This window comes from Myotis brandtii, unplaced genomic scaffold, assembly GCF_000412655.1.
Source record: "Myotis brandtii unplaced genomic scaffold, ASM41265v1 scaffold244, whole genome shotgun sequence".
Lineage (NCBI taxonomy): Eukaryota > Metazoa > Chordata > Mammalia > Chiroptera > Vespertilionidae > Myotis > Myotis brandtii.
The window spans coordinates 778,439-800,216 of record NW_005359225.1 but is presented as its reverse complement, the minus strand read 5'-3'; the positions used below and the strand labels follow the sequence as shown (position 1 = coordinate 800,216).

At 58.1% G+C, this 21,778-nt stretch overlaps 1 protein-coding gene across 5 annotated transcripts in view; it reads left to right on the top strand.

The window, feature by feature from the left end:
- Window positions 1–21,778, top strand: part of MYO7A (myosin VIIA) — a 69,738-nt gene that overhangs the window by 8,458 nt on the left and 39,502 nt on the right. For 3 of the 5 annotated variants that reach the window (XM_014540387.1, XM_005867033.2, XM_014540388.1), the window contains exons 2-13: window positions 196–348; window positions 8,608–8,792; window positions 9,311–9,432; window positions 9,513–9,655; window positions 9,916–10,029; window positions 11,113–11,266; window positions 12,708–12,784; window positions 13,423–13,542; window positions 14,260–14,402; window positions 15,385–15,595; window positions 16,068–16,203; window positions 18,859–18,965. In XM_014540387.1, the coding sequence (XP_014395873.1) occupies window positions 196–348; window positions 8,608–8,792; window positions 9,311–9,432; window positions 9,513–9,655; window positions 9,916–10,029; window positions 11,113–11,266; window positions 12,708–12,784; window positions 13,423–13,542; window positions 14,260–14,402; window positions 15,385–15,595; window positions 16,068–16,203; window positions 18,859–18,965 (1,665 nt within the window). Of the gene's footprint in view, window positions 1–195; window positions 349–2,811; window positions 2,937–8,607; window positions 8,793–9,310; window positions 9,433–9,512; window positions 9,656–9,915; window positions 10,030–11,112; window positions 11,267–12,707; window positions 12,785–13,422; window positions 13,543–14,259; window positions 14,403–15,384; window positions 15,596–16,067; window positions 16,204–18,858; window positions 18,966–21,778 lie in introns of those variants that run through there. The other 2 variants (XM_005867032.2, XM_005867031.2) reach the window with 2 other exon arrangements.

Genomic DNA, 21,778 nt, shown 5'->3' with positions numbered 1-21,778 from the left:
GGTGGGCATAGACTCAAACCTGTTAGTAGGGATGGTGTTTGGATGGCGTTTGGCTGCGGAAGAGAACAAAGAGAACAAAACCCTTAGCAGGGTTGCACGAACTGGGGGTTCCCTTCCATCCAGGGCCTCTCCCCCATCCTCCCGCAGCCTGGGATCAGGAGCGCAACCCGACATAAGCCCCTGTGCCTCCCGCAGGAACACTGGATCACCCCGCAGAAGGCCACGCACATCAAGCCCATGCACCCCACTTCGGTCCACGGTGTGGAGGACATGATCCGCCTGGGGGACCTCAATGAGGCTGGCATCCTGCGCAACCTGCTCATCCGCTACCGGGACCACCTCATCTATGTGAGTGCCGCCCGCCCGGCTGCCCCGGGCCCCAGTGCCACCCAGGGGCCCAGCCTCCCGAGACTGCCAGGCCTGCTGCTGGCCCCCGGCCAGGGACCCCTCTGCCCGTGTCCCTGGGGCTGGCTCATCCTCTCTTTGGGGCCGTGGCCTGTGTGGTCTGTGGCTGGGGAAGGAGGCTGTTTGTACCACAGGTTCATGTGCCTCCGTAGGCCTTGGAACCACAGGGAAGCCAGGGCAGAGTTGGTGAGAGGCTCAGTGCTTTGCCCAGAGACAGGGACTGCTGCCCCGCCCACCCGGGTCTGCTGTGGGGTCAGGCCTGCTATTGGGTCCACAAGGTCAAGAGAGGAGGGGCCGGGAGCCATATCCTCAGGCAGGGGATGGAGGAGGGAATGTGCTCCTTGACTCCCCTCCCCCAAACCTCCATATTACACCCCACACTCTACCATGAAACTCAAGACAAATGAAGACAGCCTCACCCAGACAGGACTGAGCTGATCCCAAGAAGGGGCCCATGGGCGTTGAGGGCGGGCAGTGCCCATCAGAACAAGAAGGGCCCACGGAGATCATTTAATTAGAGGTTCTCACACTTTTCGACCCAGGAACCCTCTGTGCTCTTAAAAATTATTGAGGAGACATAGCCGGTTTGGCTCAGTGGATAGAGCGTCAGCCTGCGGACCAAAGGGTCCCAGGTTCGATTCTGGTCAAGGGCACGTACCTTGGTTGCAGGCTCCTCCCCGGCCCAGGCCCTGGTCAGGCCTCATGCAGGAAGCAGCCAATCAATGTGTTTCTCTCACATCGATGTTTCCCTCTGTCTTCTCTTTCTTCCACTCTCCCTAAAAATAAATGGAAAAATATCCTCGGGTGAGGATTAACCAAAAAAAAAAAAAAAATATTGAGGACCCCAAAGTGTGTTTATGTGAGTGATGTCTATTGATATTTACCACATTAGAAATTAAAACCGGGAAGCTTCAAACATTTTATTAATTCATTTTAAAATAACCATAAAAATCCATGACAAGGTAACATATTTTTATGAAAAAGAACTATATTTGCCAAAAAAAAAAAAGATAATGAGATGAGTGACATTGTTTTACAATATTTTCAAATATCCTTAATGTCTGGCTTTAATAGAAGACAACTGGATTCTCATATCTGCTCTGCATCCGGCTGATTTTTAGTTAGAGTATATGAAAAAAATCTGGCCTCACTGATATGCAGGCAGAAAAGAAAGACCTTGTGGACCCTCTAAAAGTGTCTGGGGACCCTCAGAGGTCTTTGGGCCACGCTTACAACTGCGGATCTACTCCAGTAGTCCCATTTTACAGACAGGAAGACTGACACTCCACGAGGTTTAGCCAGGCCCAAAGCAGTGTGCAGGGAGAGAGCGGAGGGTGCCCCCGAGGCCAGTCCCCAGGCCCTGGGCAGGCTGGTATGGAGGGCATGCTCAGGGGGCTGTGGGCTGACAAGTGCCTGGGACAAGTGCAGAGAAGGTTCCGAGGGATTTGCAGGAGGGAGGTGTCACTCCCAGCTCGGGAGAGTGGTGGGGCTCCTGGAGGTGGGTGAGGCTGGCTGGTAGAGAGGGCATTCAGGGAAGGGCACTGCATGCCTAGAGGCGGTGAGTGAGCCCCATGGAGTCGCTCTGGTTGTCAGGACCGTGAAGGGGAGCCAGGGGTTGCCCCTGAGGAATCACAGCAAGGAGCTCTTCGGGCGAGGGGCCCATCCCTCAGAAGCCCTGGCACTGTGGCCCCGGAGCTGCTGGGAGGCCCTCTGCCACCCTCCCACGCTGGGTGCCTCTGGGGCTTCAGGCTCCCAAGGAGAGGCTGCGTCTGGGCCCTTGGCGTCCACCCCTGGCACATGCACAGCAAGCGGCTTTCACAGGGAGCCCTTTGCACTGACAGGGGTGGGGCTAGGATTTGAGTCAAGGCCAGAGATTCCCCTGAGGGCCCACTGGTGTCTGCACCCCAGTGTTGGCAGTCCCCCCCCCCCTTGCTCCTCTCCCTGGGTGGCAGGTGGACGCCACGGGGTCCAGGGCTCTCTGTGGCCACTCCCTCAAACTGAGTGGAGGCTGGCACTGGGTCTGGATGCAGCAGGGAGGCGCCCACCCGCCTGAGGTCACTGCCAGAGCCATTTCCTGACCCACCCTCCTGCCAGGAGGCCGGGTCCCTCCCAGGGAGGAGCTGAGGGAGGTGGGAGGTGTCTCCTCCGTGGACCCTGCAGACCGTGTCTGAGAATCACTCTGAGGCCTGGAGGTGGTCATTTTACACAGTTTAGTGATTTTGCAGACAAACTGGTTGCTCACGTGGGAGGCAGTTGGTTCGTAGACTGAATCAAGGAAAAAGGCGAAGATGGGTTCAGAAGGGCTGCGGTGGGTGGGGAACTTCAGAGAGTCCCAGGATCAGTGAATCCTGCTTGTGATTGGCTGGCAGCTGGCGGAGAAAGCGGCTGGACATTGTGTCTTCAGTAGGCTGACTAGGGGTCAAAGAAAACCATTTCAGAGTTTGTAGATTCTCCAGAAACCCCGGGATCTGCACCATCTGCCTCATCGGAAGAGTCACTAGTAACCTTTCTGACCCCTTTTCTGGGTGAGGGTGAGTGGGCAGGGAGGGGACAGGGGACGGAGCCGCCTTCATTCCGAGGCTCTGGTCAGAAAACCAAGCCATGGTCCCTGGAAGGCCCCAGCCTTCTCGTCCATGGGCCTCAGATTCTGGGTGTTTGGGAAGTCGTGCTCAAGAGCTGTAGGGTTCAAGGGAGTTTCCTGGACTTGGTGGCTCCACGGTTCTGTGACTGGGTGGGTGATGTGGAGGAGAGCAGGGTCTGAAGAAGCAGCTGGGCCGGGCCGTTGTCCCACTCAGAAACCGTACCTGTCCCTCACCATGGCAACCCTGGTCACTTCATGGCTTGGGTTACCCTGGGCACAGCCCCGCACACCCAGGATTTCCTCAGATTACCGCACCGCTCACAGCCATGAGCGGGGGGACACCCTGTCCCTGACTGTCTGCCCCGGGCTTGCCTGCTCCAGCTGGCCCGCCCCCAGGAGCCAGAGGGACAGACAGTACCCAGGCCACAAATCGGCCCAGGCACCCCAATAGGAGAGGGCCCTCGGAGGACACCTGGCAATCTCTCACTGGGGACCCAGAGGCCAGGGGCTGCCCTGGGTTCTGCAGGGAACAGGTGGCAGGGCTGACAGGGACCAGGAGTTCCTGATGTTGAACAGAGGTCTGGGAGGCCTGCACCCGGTCTTGGCAAGCGGCCTTTGGGGAACCTCTGGCACTCTGGTCACAGCCTTCCCTCTGGTGCAATGAGGAGACTCTTGGGTGGCACCTCTGTGACTCTGGGGAGGTATGTGTGCCCCAGCATGTGTTTTGGTATTCAGGGTCTGCTAAGGTAGAGGCTGCAGGCTGGCAGGCCTGAGGGCTTCCTGGAGGAGGTGGAGCTTGAGGTAAAATGGATTCCTGCCACATCTCCTGGGTGTGTGTGTGGGGGGGTATCTCTGGCCCCAGGGAGGCCCCCTGATCTTCCCCTGGGGACCTGGAGGCCCCTAGGGACCTTGTGTGCTGTGTTGGGGCTTGGGAATCATCCTTATCTGTCCTCCAGCCTGGCCCAGGGCCCCAAGGGCAGGTTTTATTACTGGAGACTTGAGCAAGAGGCCTGCGCTGGGCAAGTGGGCAGTCACTGTCTGCTGACTGTGGGCTCTCGGAGAGAGAGGCCAGAGGGCTCGGGAAGCAGTGCTGAGAGTCTCAGGGGATGGATGGGCACCGAGCCCAGAGAGGGGCAGGTGGGCCTGGTCTCAAGCTGGCAGTGGCAAGCCTCTTGCTTCTCCTACTCCCACCACCACCAGCTCCACAGTCCCGCAGGTGCATCTGAGATTTGGGGAAGTCCAGGTGGGAGAGCGAGAGCTGGGGCTCTGGGCCCAGGTCCCTTGCTCATCCCACTCCCTGCTTATCTGCTGTGTGATCTCGAAGCCCCTCTCCTTCTTGGAGGTGCAATTCTCCCTTCTGAGAAGGGAATGTGGCTACACTGCTCAGCGGCCTTCTGAGGAGGTGAGGGGAGATGCTGTGGAAGCTGCGAAGTCCTGCGCCCAACGGGGTCCTTCCCGTCAGGTGGAGTGCCCTTGCCCTTCTGCGGGGGCGGGTCCTCTCACCGAAGGAAGAGGCCTTGTTTTTATTATTTATTTATTTTGGGTATACGTGCTACAGATTAGAACATTTTCCTTCTGCCACCACTGCCATTAATTTCCAATCGATCCTCCAGTGTGCACAGGGGATTGGTTCCAGGACCACCAGTCAATACCCAAATCCATGGATGCTCAAATCCCTTATATAAAAGGGTGTGGTATTTGCATATAACCCATGCACGCCCTCCTGTATACTTTAAATCAGCGGTCACCAACCGTTCAGACCTCACGGACCACCAGTGGTACCACCGGTTGGCAGCCGCTGCTTTAAATCATCTCTAATGGTACCTAATACAATGTAAATGCTATGTAAATAGTTGTTATTGTTTAGGGAATAATGACAAGGAAAAAAGTCTATACATGTTCAGTTCAGACCCAACCATCATTGGCCTAACTACATAGTATGTCAGCAACAACGTAACTTTTTCTGAATATTTTTGACTCATGGTTGGTTGAATCAATAGATGGGGAATCTGTGGATATAGAGGGCTGACTGTATATCTGTATCCTATATAATAAAACCCTAATATGCAAATCGACCAAACAGTGAAACGACCAGCGGAATGACTGGTGAATGACCAGTCGCTATGACACGCACTGACCACCAGGGGGCAGATGCTCAATGCAGGAGCTGGTCCCTGGTGGTCATTGCGCTCCCACAGGTGGAGCACTGCTCAGCCAGAAGCCCAGCGAGCACAGGGGCAGTGGCGGGAGCCTCTCCCGCCTCCACTGCAGGCGGGTGGTAAGGAGCAAGGGGCCCGGACTGCGAGAGCCCTGGACTGCAGACTGCAAGAGGGATTGGACCTAAGCCGGCAGGCGGACACCCCCCGAGGGGTCCCGGACTGCGAGAGGGCACAGGCCAGGCTGAGGGATCCCCCCAACAGCACACGAATTTTGTGCACTGGGCCATATATATATATATATATATATATATATATATATATATATATATATATATATATATATATATATATATATATATATATATATATATATATATATATATATATATCATATATATATGATATAAAATAATGTGTATACACAATTAAAAATTTTTGTCTATGATGGTAACATTGCCCCCATACTGTTCCGTGCTTTTCCACTGGCCACATGTCTGGGCCATCCTTCCCATCAGCGTAGGTAGGGCTGCCTCAGTGTTGCTGACAGGCCTGTCCCCTGAGCTCCCTTCCCTGCTTTTTCCTGGGCAGCATGGACTTTCTTCATCCATTAATGTAGTCACTCTTTCTGTTAGCGTTTGCTGAGAGCCCTGCGTGCTGTGCAGGGTGTAGGGGAGAGCGAACCAGAGCTATAGTGGAGTCAGGTGGGCCGGGGTGAGCTGTGCTGGGGACACAGGAAGGTGCGGCTTCCCGCAGGCCCTCTCAGCTTGGCCTGGAAGGATGAAAAGGAGTTCGCTGAGTGAAGGGGCAGGGGATGGAGTGTGGGGCTTTTAACTGACGTGTTTAATATGGAGGGCGCCTCTGGCTGTGGGATGGGGCTGGTGAGGGCCGGTGGTGAGGGCCGGGCTCAGGGTCTTGTGGGCAGGGACAGGATATGGACTTTGTTCTGAGGCTGTGGGAAGCCGCCTGAGGGTTTTCAGGAGGGGATGACACGCTCAGGTTGTTTAAAAGCTGACCCTGCTCACAATGGAGGGTAGATGGGAGTGGACAGGGTGGAACCCGGGAGCCCAGCAGGGAGGTGCTTGGCCAGCAGGGGGGTGGCCATGCTGATGGAGAGAGGTGGGCTGTATGCAGGAGCGAGAGGTGTGGAGGGAGCTCCCAGGCCCTGCTCTGCCTGGGGAAGGGTGGTGGTGGCATGTGGGCCGAGCTGGGAGGCTGAGGAGGAGCCCCTTGGAAGGGAGAGGAGGCCTGGTCTCGACAGGCCGGTGGATGTCAGTGGGGACACCCAAGAGGCAGGGGACTGAGGGCCTGGTGCCCAGGAGGGCCCAGTGGAGAGGCCATGGAGCCCTGGTGGGAGGAAGGGGTGGGGCTCAGCCCCAGGAAGGTGCTCCTGGGGTCTCAGCAAGCCCGGGGCCTCTGGCACTGCCCCTGCCCCACTCAGTCACGGACCCGGCTCTCAGACCTCCTGTCTGGCTCCCTGTTGGCTGAAATTAGGTCTGAAATACTGTCTCTGCCTGCAGCCTCTGCAGCAGCGTCCATCTCCTCACAGCTGCAGGGCGACCTTTCTCCCAAATGCCATGCCCTTTCATGCTCGATTCTCACTGAGAGACCTGCCCCCCGCCCCCACCTCCTACCTCGAGGAATTCACGGGGGTCCTCGAGCTCCCAGAGCCCCAGGCTTTCCCTCCACGGCCCCCAGGGATGGGCTGTCAGCGGCCCCGCATGCCTCAGAGACAGTGCTGCATGGAGCCAGCCTCATGTCACGTGGTGATCAGGGGCCAGGCGGGTGAGCATATTCTTTAAGGGGGTATAAGGAGAAAGGAAGGGGCACTTAGGGCAGCTGCTCTGCACCAGGCACCTGCAAAGGTTATGCCCTTTGGTCTTTACAACAGCCTGGGAGGTAGATGTTAACCACCCCCCTTTACAGATGAGCAAACGCAGGCTGGAGACTCGAAGTGATCTGCCAGAGATGCTCCTTATGGTCACTCACCCCCGGGGCCCAGAGTCCAGCTGGTTCCCACCGCTGGGCAGGGCTGAGCTGTGGGGAGGATGGCTGAGGGGGTCCCGGGCTGCGGGTCGGGTCGGCAGGTTCTGCTCTGAGCAGTCAGCCCAGCCCTGGGCTGGTGGGGTTGTTGGTGGAGAAGGACCTTCTCTCCCTGTTCCCCACCTTCCAACTTCAGACCAGCTGTGCGGGCGGGTGAGTGTGGCACGGAGCCAGCCCAGCTCTCCATGCCTGCTTGGCCTGGCCGCTCCTCTCCAGCCTCCTTCCCCGTCTGCGTCCTGCCCCGTCTCTTCCTGCTGGGGCTCCTGCCCATGGTCAGCTGGTCAGTGTGGTGAGGCTCAGCCGCTCTGGCTCGTGCTGCTTGAAGGAAGAGTCTGGAGGGAGAGGGGAGTCCTCTGGGCCCCAGAGAAGGGTGCTGCCAGGCCAGGTCCGTCCAGGGCGGGCAGAGCCGGGACTGGAGCCTGGGTGTCAGGCTCCCAGCCCAGGGCTCCCAGCGGCCATACCTGGCCCCGGGTCAGGGGGAGGGGGGCGTTCTCCCTGCCAGCAGCAGTGCCTTTCCTGCATGGCCACTCGGGCTGAGGCTGCTGGGGGGCACTGAGGCCTAGGCGGGCGGGGATGGCGGACTGTCACCTCCCTGTGAGGTCACATCTTTCTCCAGCCTGTCCAGGCCCAGATGTCAACACATTTATCGCCAACTATAGGCTGGGCCTGGTACTTTCGGGGTGGGGTGGGGAGGGGCAGGAGGAGGGAGGAGTAGCCCTGGGTGCTTCACTGTGTCCTGGGGGCTTGCTGTCCCCTGAGTGGCAGGGCCAGGCCCACAGCAGGACATTTTGCACAGGTGGCCGTTCTGTGCACTAAGTGGGGAGCCCACAGACAGAGGCTCTCGGAGGGGCCCCTGGCCCTGAGCCTGCACTGCCCAGATGTCTGGAGGTGCCCTGTCCCCAAGCTCAGGGGCAGTGCTGCAGGGACTGAGGCCCACCCAACCCAGCCACACCCCCTCGCCCCTTCAGCTCCTGTGGCCTGGTTCCCCTCCCTCTGTTCTAGAAAGGTCCGGTTTAGAATTCCACTCTAAAAGTTCGGGCTGCGGGGCTGCGGGGCAAAGGTGGGAGCCAGCATTTGAGGAGTACCTACAGTGTGCTAGGAATTTTCCATTTTCATAAAGGGTTGATTTATGCCCATTTTACAGATGAAGATAAAGAAATCAAGGCTCAGAGACCCTTTCTCCCTCTCCCCTCACTTCCTTCCTTCATCAAATGTCCCTGATACCTCCTCTGAGCCAGGCCCAGTGCTGTCTGAAGACCCGCCTCCACGTCATAGGGAGGCGGGATTCTGACACCAGAGCCACGTGGCTCCAAAGCCAGTGCTGTCCCTCCAGAAGGAGGGAGTAGACAGAACCTGAGAGCTTCTGGGGTCAGAGCCTCCCACGGGGGCCGCGGTGAGCTCCCTGGTCCTTGCTTTCCACAGACATACACGGGCTCCATCCTGGTGGCTGTGAACCCCTACCAGCTGCTCTCCATCTACTCGCCAGAGCACATCCGCCAGTACACCAACAAGAAGATCGGGGAGATGCCCCCGCACATCTTTGCCATTGCCGACAACTGCTACTTCAACATGAAACGAAACAGCCGTGACCAGTGCTGCATCATCAGGTGGGCGGCCCAGCACCAGGGTGGAGGTCCAGGCTTAACCCCGAGAGCACTAGCTATGTGCTCCTGCTAATGTCTCGTAGTATAGAGAATCACCTCCCCTTTCCCAGGTCTGATATCTCTATTAATGCGACCCAAGCTCATGTTAGCTTTTGAGGCCAACCTTACTAGTATTGACTGCTGGCTCCTATTAAGTTAGGGTCAGTGGAAAGCTCAGGATCCTGTTCTCTCTTGGGCAGAGGGTAAAAGGACAAAGCACGGTCCAGCATCTAATACGTGCCATGCTATATGGCAAGTAGGGAGGGAGGGGTGTGCATGTCGGAATGAAGGGGATGGAAAGTACCCTCTCGTTGTGGCAGAGCAATGAACTCCTCTAGCCTTCCCAGCCCTGGATGGTCTCTATTGTCAGCCCATTACACAGACGGGGGAGGGCTCATGGGGGAAGCAGCTTGGGCTGAAGCGCTAAGAGGAGGGGGCCAACGCAGACTGTGACAGGCCCTGCCTGTGTCTGGGTGCTGCAGTGGGGAGTCTGGGGCAGGGAAGACAGAGAGCACGAAGCTGATCCTGCAGTTCCTGGCCGCCATCAGTGGGCAGCACTCGTGGATCGAGCAGCAGGTGCTGGAGGCCACCCCCATCCTGGAAGGTAGGGCCAGGGGCCGCAGGGGAGGGCTGGGCGGCTGGGTGGGGGCTGACCTTGCCCGTGACCCTCTACCCACCCTGAAGCCTTCGGGAATGCCAAGACCATTCGCAACGACAACTCAAGCCGCTTCGGGAAGTACATTGACATCCACTTCAACAAGCGGGGTGCCATCGAGGGCGCCAAGATCGAGCAGTACCTGCTGGAGAAGTCGCGCGTCTGTCGCCAGGTGGGCCCAGGCCCGGGGGCAGAGCTGTCCCTCACAGAGCCCCGAGCCGCAGTGCTGCGTGGGATTTACACGTCCGAGTAGCCTCAGTCGTCCCTCGGCGGCTGCCTGCTTGCATGCCCGAAACCCACCATGGAACCACCATGGGAGCTTTTTCATAGAAGGCACTTGTTCAAACAGCAAACCGTGTGGCCAGGCTTCCTGATTGGTTCCTGGCGGCCTCCCCCTGTGCTCCTGCCCCAACACCTGTGCCCCATTTTCAGGCGCCTGACGAGAGGAACTACCACGTGTTCTACTGCATGCTGGAGGGCATGGGCGAGGACCAGAGGAAGAAGCTGGGCCTGGGCCAGGCCTCCGACTACAACTACTTGGCTATGGTGAGGCCCAGGTGGGGCATCCAGGGAGGGGACAGCCATCCCAGTGAGGCCGGGGTCAGCCCACCCAGCCCCTCCCCAGCTCTAGGCCGGGTGGGTGGGAATTTCCACGTGGGCTTTCTCCCATCCTCTCGCCGGCCCCACTCCCAGCCCACCCTGGGCTTGTGTGTGCCCTAAGGCCTGTTCCCCATGTGAGTACACACCCGCTTGCACACACATCTAGGCAAATTCTCCCCACAGACACACGTAAACGTGTGTAGACGTCCCAGACCCAGGAACACATACACACACATACACACACATACATGAGCCCGCCTGTACACATATACTGTATTAGTGTAGTGTAAAGACTTGAAGACTGGGGCCTCTGCCAGGCCCCCAGGAGTGCAGGGTGCAGGACACGGTGGCTTCATACCCGAGGGCTCGCTGATTACAGGGTTCTGCTGCCAGCCTCTTGCTGCTGGCAGGCCACCAAGGAGAAGTGGACCCAGGGCCATTGCTACCACACAGCAGGCTGGCTTGGTGGGCACCAGCTTCCTTAGTCCTGGGGAGACCCAATGGCTGGTTGCCTGAGATGGGCTGAGCCGTGTGGACACAAGTGTGGGCAATGGCACCTGAGGGATGTGGGACAACGAAGGTGCATGTATGTGTGTTGTAGGTGTAACACGTGCACACACACACACACACACACACACACACACACGGGTCTACAGGCACACACAATTGGACAGGCCCTGCCAATGCTCCCTCACCCCAGGCTGCACCCGGTGAGGGGTTCAAGTCCCTGAGGGTAGGTGTCCCTGGGCGGAGGGGAGCATGGCAGGGCCTTGGTGCTGCGCCTGCAGGCAGGGTGATGGACCAGGCCTGGCGTCAGTGACCCAGGCCTCTTACTCGTGGGAAATGGGGCATCCAGGGTTTCCAGATGGAGGAGATGTGTTCCTGAGCAGCCCACGTGGGAGCTTGCTAGCCTTCCTGAGAGTCATGGTGCCCGTTAGGTGAGGTCGGTGCCCGGAGCCAGGCTGCTTGGCCGGGCAGTGAGGGCCCCCCATGCCCTCCTTCACCCACTCTCCCCCTCCTGCCCACCAGGGCAACTGCATAACCTGCGAGGGCCGCGAGGACAGCCAGGAGTATGCCAACATCCGCTCCGCCATGAAGGTGCTCATGTTCACTGACACAGAGAACTGGGAGATCTCGAAGCTCCTGGCCTCCATCCTGCACCTCGGCAACCTGCAGTACGAGGGTGAGGGGCCTCAATGCACCCCACTCCCCCAACCCTGTACTGAGAGTTCACTTCTAACACTCAGCATGACGCCTAGCCGTCCAGGGGGTGCTGGTGGCTCAGTTCTGTCTCAGTTTCTGTCGCATGTGCCTGTGGGAGATTTGAACAGGTCCCCTAGCCTCAGGTGTGGTTTAACTCAGGTGCTGAAATTCCACCATAGAGATGTATGGATAAAGTGTAATGGAGGATGACTATTGGCCCTTTATTTTAAAAAATATTTTTTTTATTGATTTCAGAGAGGAAGGGAGAGAGAGATAGAAACATCAGTGATGAGAGAGAATCATTGATCAGCTGCCTCCTGCACGCCCCCTCAGGCCCTGCACCCTGGCCTGCTCTGATCTCCAGCCCCTTGGCCCTCATGCTGGGCATATTCTTTGGACATTCTCTCTGCTGTGCTGCTCCTACTGGGGATCGAGCCCGCAACCCGGGCATGTGCCCTTGACCGGAATCGAACCCAGGACCCTTCAATCCACAGGCCGATGCTCTATCCACTGAGCCAAACCACCTAGGGCACTATTGGCCCTTTAAAACCACTTCCAAATTTGGTTTCTTCTTTAAGGTCAGGTGTCTTAGAGAGGGAGTAAATTTTTTAATTAAGTCATACTAAGGTATGAGTGATTAAATATCCATCTTCAGAAAAGGGGAAAGGCTAGAAAAGAGAATATGTTCACTCATCTAACACTCCCTGGTCACCTACTATGTGCCAGGCTGGGAGACGGTCCTCTAAGGCCGGCACCGAGTTCCATTTTGCTCTTGCCCTTGGTACCCAATACAGTCCCACGACTGAGTAAGAGCCTGAGCTTAAGTCGAAACTGACGCTCTTGGAAAGTCTGTTTGGTGAATGGATGGATAATCCCAGCTCTAAGAAGCTCACAGTCTAGTGAGTCTTAAAAGACTGAGAGATGCATAAATGAGTGGGAAAACAAATTGATGTTCCTCTCTCTCAAAATCAATTCTTAAAAAAAAGACTAAGAGATGAAGAAAGGGTACACCAGGCAGAAGGGAGAGTTCATGCAGAGGCTCTGAGGCCTGAGGAAGCATTTGGGGGAAGGACAGAGAGTATCAGGCACTAAGCCGAGCAAGTCACAGGACCTGTCTCAGAGGAGCCACGGGTTGTTCTGGGAGCCTAGAGTGAAGGCTGGGGGAGGGGCAGGCATGACTGCCAGCGTCTGATACCTGGGTGCCAGGCGTAGAGCCAGGTGTTGGATACACACGGTTTCTAAGCTGCTGGTGCCCATAGTTCATGATGAGAACATTCATCAAACATACATTGACCAGAGAAGCTTTAAATCAGAGTGTGGTGTCCTCTGTGGACGGGGCAGGCATCCGGTCCCCTTAGACTGCCCCCTTGCCCCCTGCCCACCCTCCCCTGCCTGATGCTGTGCCCTCTTGCTGCTGACAGCCAGGACATTTGAAAACCTGGATGCCTGCGAGGTGCTCTTCTCCCCGTCCCTGGCCACAGCTGCATCCTTGCTCGAGGTCAGTGCCCGGTCTTCTGTCCCCTCAGCTGTTTTTGTTTCTCTCAGAGGGACAGTTTGGACTTCAGGCCCAGGGGCTGAGTGTGTGGGGCCCAAGGAGCTGGGACCTCTGCTTGGGAAAGTTCTAGAAATTCAACACGGAGAACCCACGGTGTACAGGATCTGTGCTGGGCATGGGTCCCTGGGAGGAGAGCCCAGAGCCTGTCTCCGCCCAGCTGGTCCTGGGAGCAGCAGGGACTTAGGGGACCAAGTGAATCAGTCTGTCAGTCTTTAGCAAACACTAGGCTCGGCCCTGGGTTGGAAAACGGCGATGAGTAAAGTCAGAGTAAGAGCCAGTCCTGGGAAGGGCAGGTGACATATGGGGGGGGGGGGGGGGGGGGGCAGGCAGGGGCCGTCAGAGAGCAGTTCCCTCCGGCAGCGTTGGGGTGGGTTGGTGTGGGGAGGATTTGGCTGTAGGGCCTGGGAAGGGCATTCTTACGGTGGGGCTCTGTCCTGCATTCTTACGGTGGGGCTCTGAGTGGAGGGAGCAGTCTGAGTGAGGCCTGGTTGTGAAGTGGGAGGGGTTCTGGGTGTGCTGGGAGTTCTAGGGAGGGACTGGCTGGCAGGTGGCCGGGTGACCTCCCGGTGTCGCCCCACCAGGTGAACCCCCCAGACCTGATGAACTGCCTGACCAGCCGCACCCTCATCACCCGCGGCGAGACGGTGTCCACCCCGCTCAGCAGGGAGCAGGCGCTGGATGTCCGCGATGCCTTTGTCAAGGTGGGCTTGTGGAGAGGCCCCTGCTCTCCCCACCCTCCGGAGGTTTTGACGGGCAGGAGCTGAGGGGTCCACAGAGCTGGTGGGCCTCTGGGCCATGACCCCCACCTGCCCTTGGACCCAGGCTCCAGCCACTGGCTGCCTTGGGCTGAGTCCCACAAGGGCTGGGAGTTGTGCCCCCAGGGGCCCTGCACCCTGGCCTGCTTTGATCTCCAGCCCCTTGGCCCTCATGTGGGGCATGTTCTTTGGACATTCTCTCTGCTGTGCTGCTCTCAGCCCAGGGGCACCCTCTCTGGTCTCTTCAAAGAAGACAATGAAGAAAGGCTGGGCTGGGTGGGCAGGGTGCCAAATCCTGCCTGTTTCCACAGTCACACGCTTGCTGTGCCTGCTCTAGGCCCTGTGCTGGGCTCTGGGACCCACAAGGCATCCAGGGCTGATGGGGAGACAGAGATGGACGGAGAAATGGGAGTCCCAAGGAGGGCTCCCCACACTCTGAGGTCAGGGAAGGTTTCCTGAGGAGCTTTGGAAAACCAATAGGAGTTGTCCAAGCAGAAAAGGGTGCTCCGGGCAGGGGGGGCAGCTGGAGCAAAGGCGTGGGATTTCAGAGCTTGCTACCCCGCGGAAGGGGCTGGAGTGAGGCCTCCAGGGCCCAGGAGCGTGGCCTGTCTCCCTGGGAGGCTGTGGCTGGGCCGGGGCTGATGCAGCCGCCCTGCCTCTCAGGGAATCTACGGGCGGCTCTTCGTGTGGATCGTAGACAAGATCAACGCCGCGATTTACAAGCCCCCCTCCCAGGACGTGAAGAACTCTTGCCGGTCCATCGGCCTCCTGGACATCTTTGGGTTCGAGAACTTTGCTGTGAACAGGTAACGGTGGGGCTCTGCCCTGCGGGACTTTTCCTCCACAACACGGACAGGAAGGTCAGGTCTCTCCCTTTAGATTACATTCGTCGGCCCCACACACCCTGCCAGGCTGCTGGGAAATTTGACTCCCGTCGTCCCTGTGGGCCCTCTCCCCTTCCTCCCCATCCCCTCCAGTCCCCAGTCAGCTGAGGCCCCCCAGGAGGGGGTGGTGGTGGGGAGGGGGGAGGCTCTTATATCATCAAGGACACCCCAGGCCCTGCTGCCCATCGGCCTGTGCCCAGCTGCCAGGTGTCTGGAAGCAAGTGAGGCTGGGCCTGAGCCAAGGTTGAGATGGGGGTCTTGGCCACACTTGGAGGCCCACACTCTTGGGGGGCCGTGTGGGCAGATGGATGGAACAGGCCCAGGTGGATCCCAGGTGGCAGGAAGCCGGCCCTGCCCCACTTCCTGGCTGCGTGACCCCTGGCAAGTCGCCTCAGTTCCTGTAATGTCTGGATGTCCCGAAGCCCTCCCCACACCCCGCCAAACGCCCACATTGAATTCACGGAGTGTCACCAGGAGGGCGCTGAGTTGGTGGTTCAGAGATGTCAGCCGTCAAGGCTCTGCTTCCAAGTCTCACCAGCCCCCTCCCCAGTCCGCTGACACTTTGGACCGCTCCCCCTGGGGCACCTCCCCAGCCTTGGCTCTGCCCCTCCCAGGCGCTCTGCCTGGGGCTGGAGCCCACCTGCCCGCCCTCCCCAGGGCCTGGTCATGCAGGGGAGGGGTCCTGAGCCCCGGGCCCTGGCTTTAGCTCTCCCTCTGACTCACCTTGGGGGGATGCTTTGCTCTCTCTGGGCCTTGGTGTCCCCTCCTGCTCATGAGGGGGTTGGATGTGGCAGTCCCGGCCCCCCTCAGACGTGGAGGCAGAGCTGGGCCCCCGAGCGTTGGAGCAGGGCCTGAACGACACCCCCTTGTCCCTGTGTCCCCTGCGCATCCCCCCACTCCCCAGCTTCGAGCAGCTCTGCATCAACTTCGCCAACGAGCACCTGCAGCAGTTCTTCGTGCGGCACGTGTTCAAGCTGGAGCAGGAGGAGTACGACCTGGAGAGCATCGACTGGCTGCACATCGAGTTCACCGACAACCAGGACGCCCTGGACATGATCGCCAACAAGCCCATGAACATCATCTCCCTCATCGACGAGGAGAGCAAGTTCCCCAAGGTGGGCCTGCGGGGGGCTGGGTGGTGTGGTGGGGGGCGCATCCTCCACACCCAGCCTCTGCTTTCCTCACCTGCAAAATGGGGCTAATGACACCCGCTCTCAGGGTGGCTCTGGGCCAACTCAAGTGCATTCATCTGGGTCCTGCACCCAACGCTGAAGATCTAAGTGTGCAGCTGGCGCAGAATAGGTGCTCCACACACGGCCTAGGCCTTGGAGTGGGAGGGACTGTTCCCAGGGTTTTACTCCTGGGAGTAGATTTTCTAAACTGGAATGTACTATCACGGTGGGGAAGTGGAGGCTCAGAGAGCTCCTCCATGGGCTATAAGCAAAGGGAGGAAAGCTCTTGAGAAAGACAGAAGAGGGGGTGCAAAGACGTGGGGCAGGACAGGCAGTGGGGCCTGGTGGAGAGTGGGGGGAGTGGAGGTGGGGGGCGTGGGAGAGGAGGCCCGACAGCTGCCCTCGGTCCCCACAGGGCACGGACGCCACCATGTTGCATAAGCTGAACTCGCAGCACAAGCTCAACTCCAACTACATTCCTCCCAAGAACAACCACGAGACGCAGTTCGGCATCAACCACTTTGCTGGTGTCGTCTACTATGAGACTCAAGGTACAGGCGGGCCGGCCGGGGCTGTCTCCTTGTCTGGGCCCCTCCCTCCCTCACCCTCTCCAGCCCAGGACAGAGACACCAGGTGGGATCAGTGCTTTTTTTTATGGTTTTGTTTTAGAGATTTAAAAGTGTTGTAGTAAAATATGTAATATAAAATTTACTATTGTTACGTCTATGATTCAGTGGCATTAAGTTGTTCACAATATAGTGCGACCATCATCACTATTAGTGTGACCGTCACCACTATCTGTTTCCAGAGCCTATTCGTCACCCCAAATAGGAGCTCTGCACCCCACTGACAATAACGCCCCCTCGCCCTCCCCCCAGCCTCTGGTACCCTCGATCCTGCTTTCTGTCTTACATATTGGACCATTTGAAGTACTTCATGGAAGTGGAATCTACAATATTTGTCCTTTTGTGTTTGGCTCACTTCACGGAGCATTAGGTCCTCAGGTGCATGGCTGTTGGAGCACGTGTCCTCTTTAGTTATCGTTTCATCTGTTGATGGACGTTTGCGTCGTCTCCATGTTGTGGCTGTTGCAGATAATGCTCTGAGAACGTGGTGTACACGTATCTGAGTCCCTGCTTTCAGCTCTTTGGGGTGGGCTCAGTGCTCATCTGTACAACGAGAAACTGAGGCTCATAAGGGGGGTTCACGGTCCTTACAAGATGTAGCCCATTGGATGCAAACCCAGGCCTAGAACCAGCCCAGTTACCCACCAAGACTCTTTTAGCAAAAAGACCACGTGTGAGCTTTGAAGGGGATGCTCCTCTTCCCTCCTGGGACATGCAATTGGGTTCATTTTCAAGCTAGACGTCAAGAAGAGGGTCAGAACACAGTCCAGTTTACTCCACTCGGAATTCTTACAGGGTCTGCCATAGGCCTGCAGGTGGTCCTAGCCTGCCCCGTTGTACTGGTAAAGGGCCAGCCTTGACTGGGTCTCAGTGGTGGAGTTTACTCCACTCGGAATTCTTACAGGGTCTGCCATAAGCCTGCAGGTGGTCCTAGCCTGCCCCATTGTACTAAAGGGCCAGCCTTGACTGGGTCTCCATTGTGAGATGTGTCTACATGGAGCTCCGGTCATTCAGCCCCAAAGGGTCCCACCCACAGCCCAAGCCATTGAAATTCAAAACAAATAAGTATAATCATCGGTTTAGCAGGTCCTTGTTGAGCTGGTCCAGAGGCAGTAGAGTGTCATGAGCCATGCTGCAGGGGTGGACTCTGAAGGCTGCTCAGCCCGCCTTAAAATAGGAAATGTGAGCTCCCACCGGGCTGTCGAGAGAAGGACGCCAACGTCATGTGAGAAGGACTCTTGGGCAAACCAATGGGTCTGTTGTTTGGAGCAACAGAGGATTGCAGTTTTCAGTTCAGTGCCACCAACACTCACTGAGCATCTGTTACGTGCCAGGCCTCCTGTGTTGCTGAGGATGCAGAAGTGAAGGCGGAGGGAATTTTACATGAAGCTGTAGGATTATAGAACGTTAGCTCTGGAGGGAACACGAGGGTCATCTACTTCTATGGATTTGCAAGCTGAGGTCCAGAGAGTGAAATGACTTGCCTCAGATCACTGACCAGTTTTGAGCTGCCGTAAGCAATTCTGCCAGCATTTTCTGGTTGGCGAAGTGCTGTTTTAATCCGGCATTTCATTCATGACATGGATGGTGACGGGTGATCTAAAGAGAAGCAACAGCCTTTGAGTACTGTCTCTCCCATCTGACCGACGAGGAAGCTGAGGCCCAGAGGGGACCTTCCCAGGTCACAGCGCGTTCGTTAGAGCCCCACGATCCATGCCGACCCCAGAGCCCACCCCTCCACCGCGAGTGCTCCTGCAGCTCACCCCTGCTCAGATGCCCCGAGGGCAGCCCGGCACTGGTCCCTGTGCCGTCTACCAGCCCGGCAGCCCGAGTCCTGTGGGGAGAGGGTGCTGCCCTCTGCAGTGTCCCTCCTCCTCAGCCCTGGGCATCTGTCTCCTGCCCCTCCAGCAACCCCCCCATTAACCAGCTCCTAACTCCCCAATAACTGGGAACGGCAGTTGGGGTCTGTGTGGTGTAGGGAAGCCTCCTTGGCCCACGCCGGTGGTCCTGAGTTTGAGTCTTAACTCTGCCTGTGACTGGCTTAGCTGCTCTGAGCTCGATTTACTCCCTTGTGGGACGAGAAGATAATCCCTGCTTGTCCCACACCTCCTGGGCGCGGGGGCAGCTGTGAGGGGACGTTGAAAACATAAAGCAAAGCTATTGTGAGTTAATTTTTGTACTATTAGCTGGTACCAGATCAACATGTAGTCTCTCCCAGGTGACACTTACCATTGCTTTTGACTGACACCTTTGTTTAAAAGACTGAGGCTGGCATTTGAGGCATTGGGGCTCACTCAGGGAGGTGCCCACTCCGTCCCCGGGACACACCTGCTGCCCTCTCTCTGACCAGCTGAGGAGGGGCTGTGTGGTTGGGGCGATCCCTCACTCTCTCTGTGACCTTGGGCCAGTGGCTGTCCTCTCCCGGCCTCGGTGTCCCCACTGAAACACGGATGTGGGTGGACTGGGTGAATTTTGAGGATCCTCTGGCCTTGGATTTGGGGGGGGGGGCGCGGGGCTGAGTCTTGTCAGGCGGAGGCAGCCGGAGCCCGCGAGGCGTGACCACTCTTTGCCGCTGCCCAGGCTTCCTGGAGAAGAACCGGGATACCCTGCACGGAGACATCATCCAGCTGGTCCACTCCTCCAGGAACAAGTTCATCAAGCAGATCTTCCAGGCCGACGTCGCCATGGTAACGTGGGGGCAGGGCTTCCATGGGGTGGGAGGGGTCTCAGGCGCCGGGCTGGTGTCTAGGCACCCTTGTCCAACAGCCTCAGCGCGTCCCTCTGGCCGCAGAGCCGGGACAGAGCTTTCCTAGGCTTCTAGGAGGGGTCGGGGGCCTCCAGGACCCTCCCATCTGGTCCTGTACTGACTGGGGGGGGGAGGGTGCGAGGGGGTGGTGTGTGTGTGCAAGGCCCAGAGAAGGGTCACGTGAGAGGTCACAGAGCAGAGCCTGATCAGGACTTGGTTTACCATGGGGTCCCCCCTCCCCGCTGCACCTCCTACTGCTAACAGGGAGCAGGCAGAGGGAGCAGGTCCAGCCTCAAGGTCATCGGTAGGTGTGGGCATTCAGAGAAATGGCACAAAGGATAGATGTGCACCAGCCCTGGAGCCCATGGGTGGAGAATTCCCCACCCTCCGTCTCTCCTTTGTCTCTAGAGTGGGAGGCTGGTGGGCTTCTCCCTGCAGGATCATATGCCTTTTTCTCATATTTCCTCCTGTCCCCTGGCTTCTTGGAGGGGCACGGAGAGGCTCAGAGGGCGGGCAGAGCCTCTGCCCCCTCGGTGCCCGTCCAGGTGCCTCAGATGCCCCCAGCCCCACGGAGCCCAGACCTCTGCCCTGCGGGTCCTCTTCTCTCCCTGGTGGGTTTCGCCCTCTGTTCTGACCCACCCCGTTCTCCTTGCCCCTCCCCCCATCGCGCCTGCACTGCGGTTCCTGCTATAGTTTCTCTGTGGTTACTCATCGGGCACTCTCCGACAGTCAGCAGCTTCTGCGAAGGTAAAAGCCCTGAGGCCCCGGGGGCCCCTGGGACTAGGCTGTGTCCTTGGTCCCCATGGCACCAAGGTTTGGGGAAAGGGCTGGCTTTTCTTTATTTTTCTTTCTTTTTTTTTTTTGAGTGTGTTTTTTGTGGAGTGGTTTGTGGAGTGACTTTGGTTTTGGTTTCTGAGTGTGTGTATTGCAGGCATCTCAGTTTCTTAAAGAAGGAAACTGAGTCTTAGAAAAAGAGGCAAGACTTGCCCAGCTGCCCCTTGAGCCAGGGGCAGAGCCGAGACCAAGCCCGAGTCTCCCGTCCTCTGCCCCCCTGAGCCTCTTTGAGGCATCAAGGCAGCTCCTCCCCAGGCCCTGCGCTGGGTCAGGTCCTCGGTGACCTTGTGCGGCAGGAGGGGCAGGTGGTGTTTTCTGCCTTTTTCAGATAGAAAGCTCAGAGATAAGTGTGACCCACCCCAAGTCAGCATCCGGGGGAGCTGGCCCTAGAAGGCCTCGCCCAGACCTGCTAGGGCCCAGTGGTCGGCAAACTGCAGCTCGCGAGCCACATGTGGCTCTTTGGCCCCTTGAGTGTGGCTCTTCCACAAAATACCGACTTCTGTGCATGGGCCACGAAGTTTCAATCGCACTGTATGTGCGCGCCCGCACGTGGTCTTTTGTGGAAGAGCCACACTCAAGGGGCCAAAGAGCCGCATGTGGCTCGAGAGCCGCAGTGTGCTGACCACTGTGCTAGGCTCTGGAGCAGCACCCCTTCAGGTCGTGGCTCCCAGGCGCTTTAGGTGCCAAAGGTGCTGGGGACCCCTTAGCGGCGGCAGAGCGCTGCCATCCCCTTTGCCTCCCTTTTCTCTTCGGGACCCTCAGTCTCCTCTGTCTAATCGCCCCACACTTGGTCTAAATGCTCAGTCCCTCTTCCTTCCTGGATGTCTGGCGCCCCCTGCCACCCAGTGCCTCACAGAGTTCTGAAACAATTCGTGAAAGCCACGGCTGCAGAGTGGGGCAGGAGCAGGGCGGCCTCTGTCCTCTGCCCATGGAGCAGCCCTGGACCCCACCCCCGTTGTGGCTCAGTCAGTTAACAGGGTGAAGGTAGGGCCACCACCAGAACAGGGCCCCTGACTCCTGAAGCACCAGCTCCGAGCACTCCCACCCCGAATCCACCTGTCACAGGGTCACATTGATGAGACAGGTGGGCCTCCAGGCTCTCCTGCATTCTTTCCTCTCAGCCCACCTGCCAGGCCCACCCACTCCCTCTGGTCTTCATAGTCCTGGAATACCACTGCACCCTGTCTTCTCCTCCCACCCCCTCTCCTCTCACCCCAAATTACGATTGCCCCCAGGTGACAGCTAGAGGGGCTGGGGCCCAGAGAGGCCTAGCTGCTTGCCTGAGCTCACACAGCTTGTGCCACACAAGGGTTAGATCCAGGTCTGTCTCGGGAGGTACAGCGACTTGTCCAAGGTCACATGCAAGGGAGGGCTAGTGAGGCTTTTCAAGCCCCCGCTCTTTCCACTGCACGATGGTGTCTCTGTGAGCGTCCCCCTCGAGAAGAAAAATGCTCTGTACCTGCCGGAAACACCGCGGTTCTGTTAAAGGCACACGGGAACCGGCTGGGTGCACTGTGCAGTCAGTTTATTCCACACAGTGTGCTGGCTGCAGTGCTCTCTCGGGGCGGGAGCCCAGACGCCTTGTCCAGCGATCTGAACGCATGTCCCGTGTGGGCCCCCACCCCTGAGCTCCCAGCCTTGCTTCCTGTGTCTCCTCCCCAGGACGGCCCTGGCAGCCCCACCCCAGCCACTGCTGCTGGGGAGCTCAGCTGAGCCATCAGGACGGTGGCACTGAGCACCCGGATTAATGTCTAACCCCAGTCACATGTCCCCGGGGCCCCGAGTCCACGGACGTTTTGTTCACTCTGTGCTGGCGGCTTCCCCTGCCTGCAGCGTCCCAGCCCCGTTCCCCTCACACTCAGGTGCCTGCCCCTTAGGTCCCTTCTGTGGAGTCACTTAACATTGACTTTTGGACTTTTC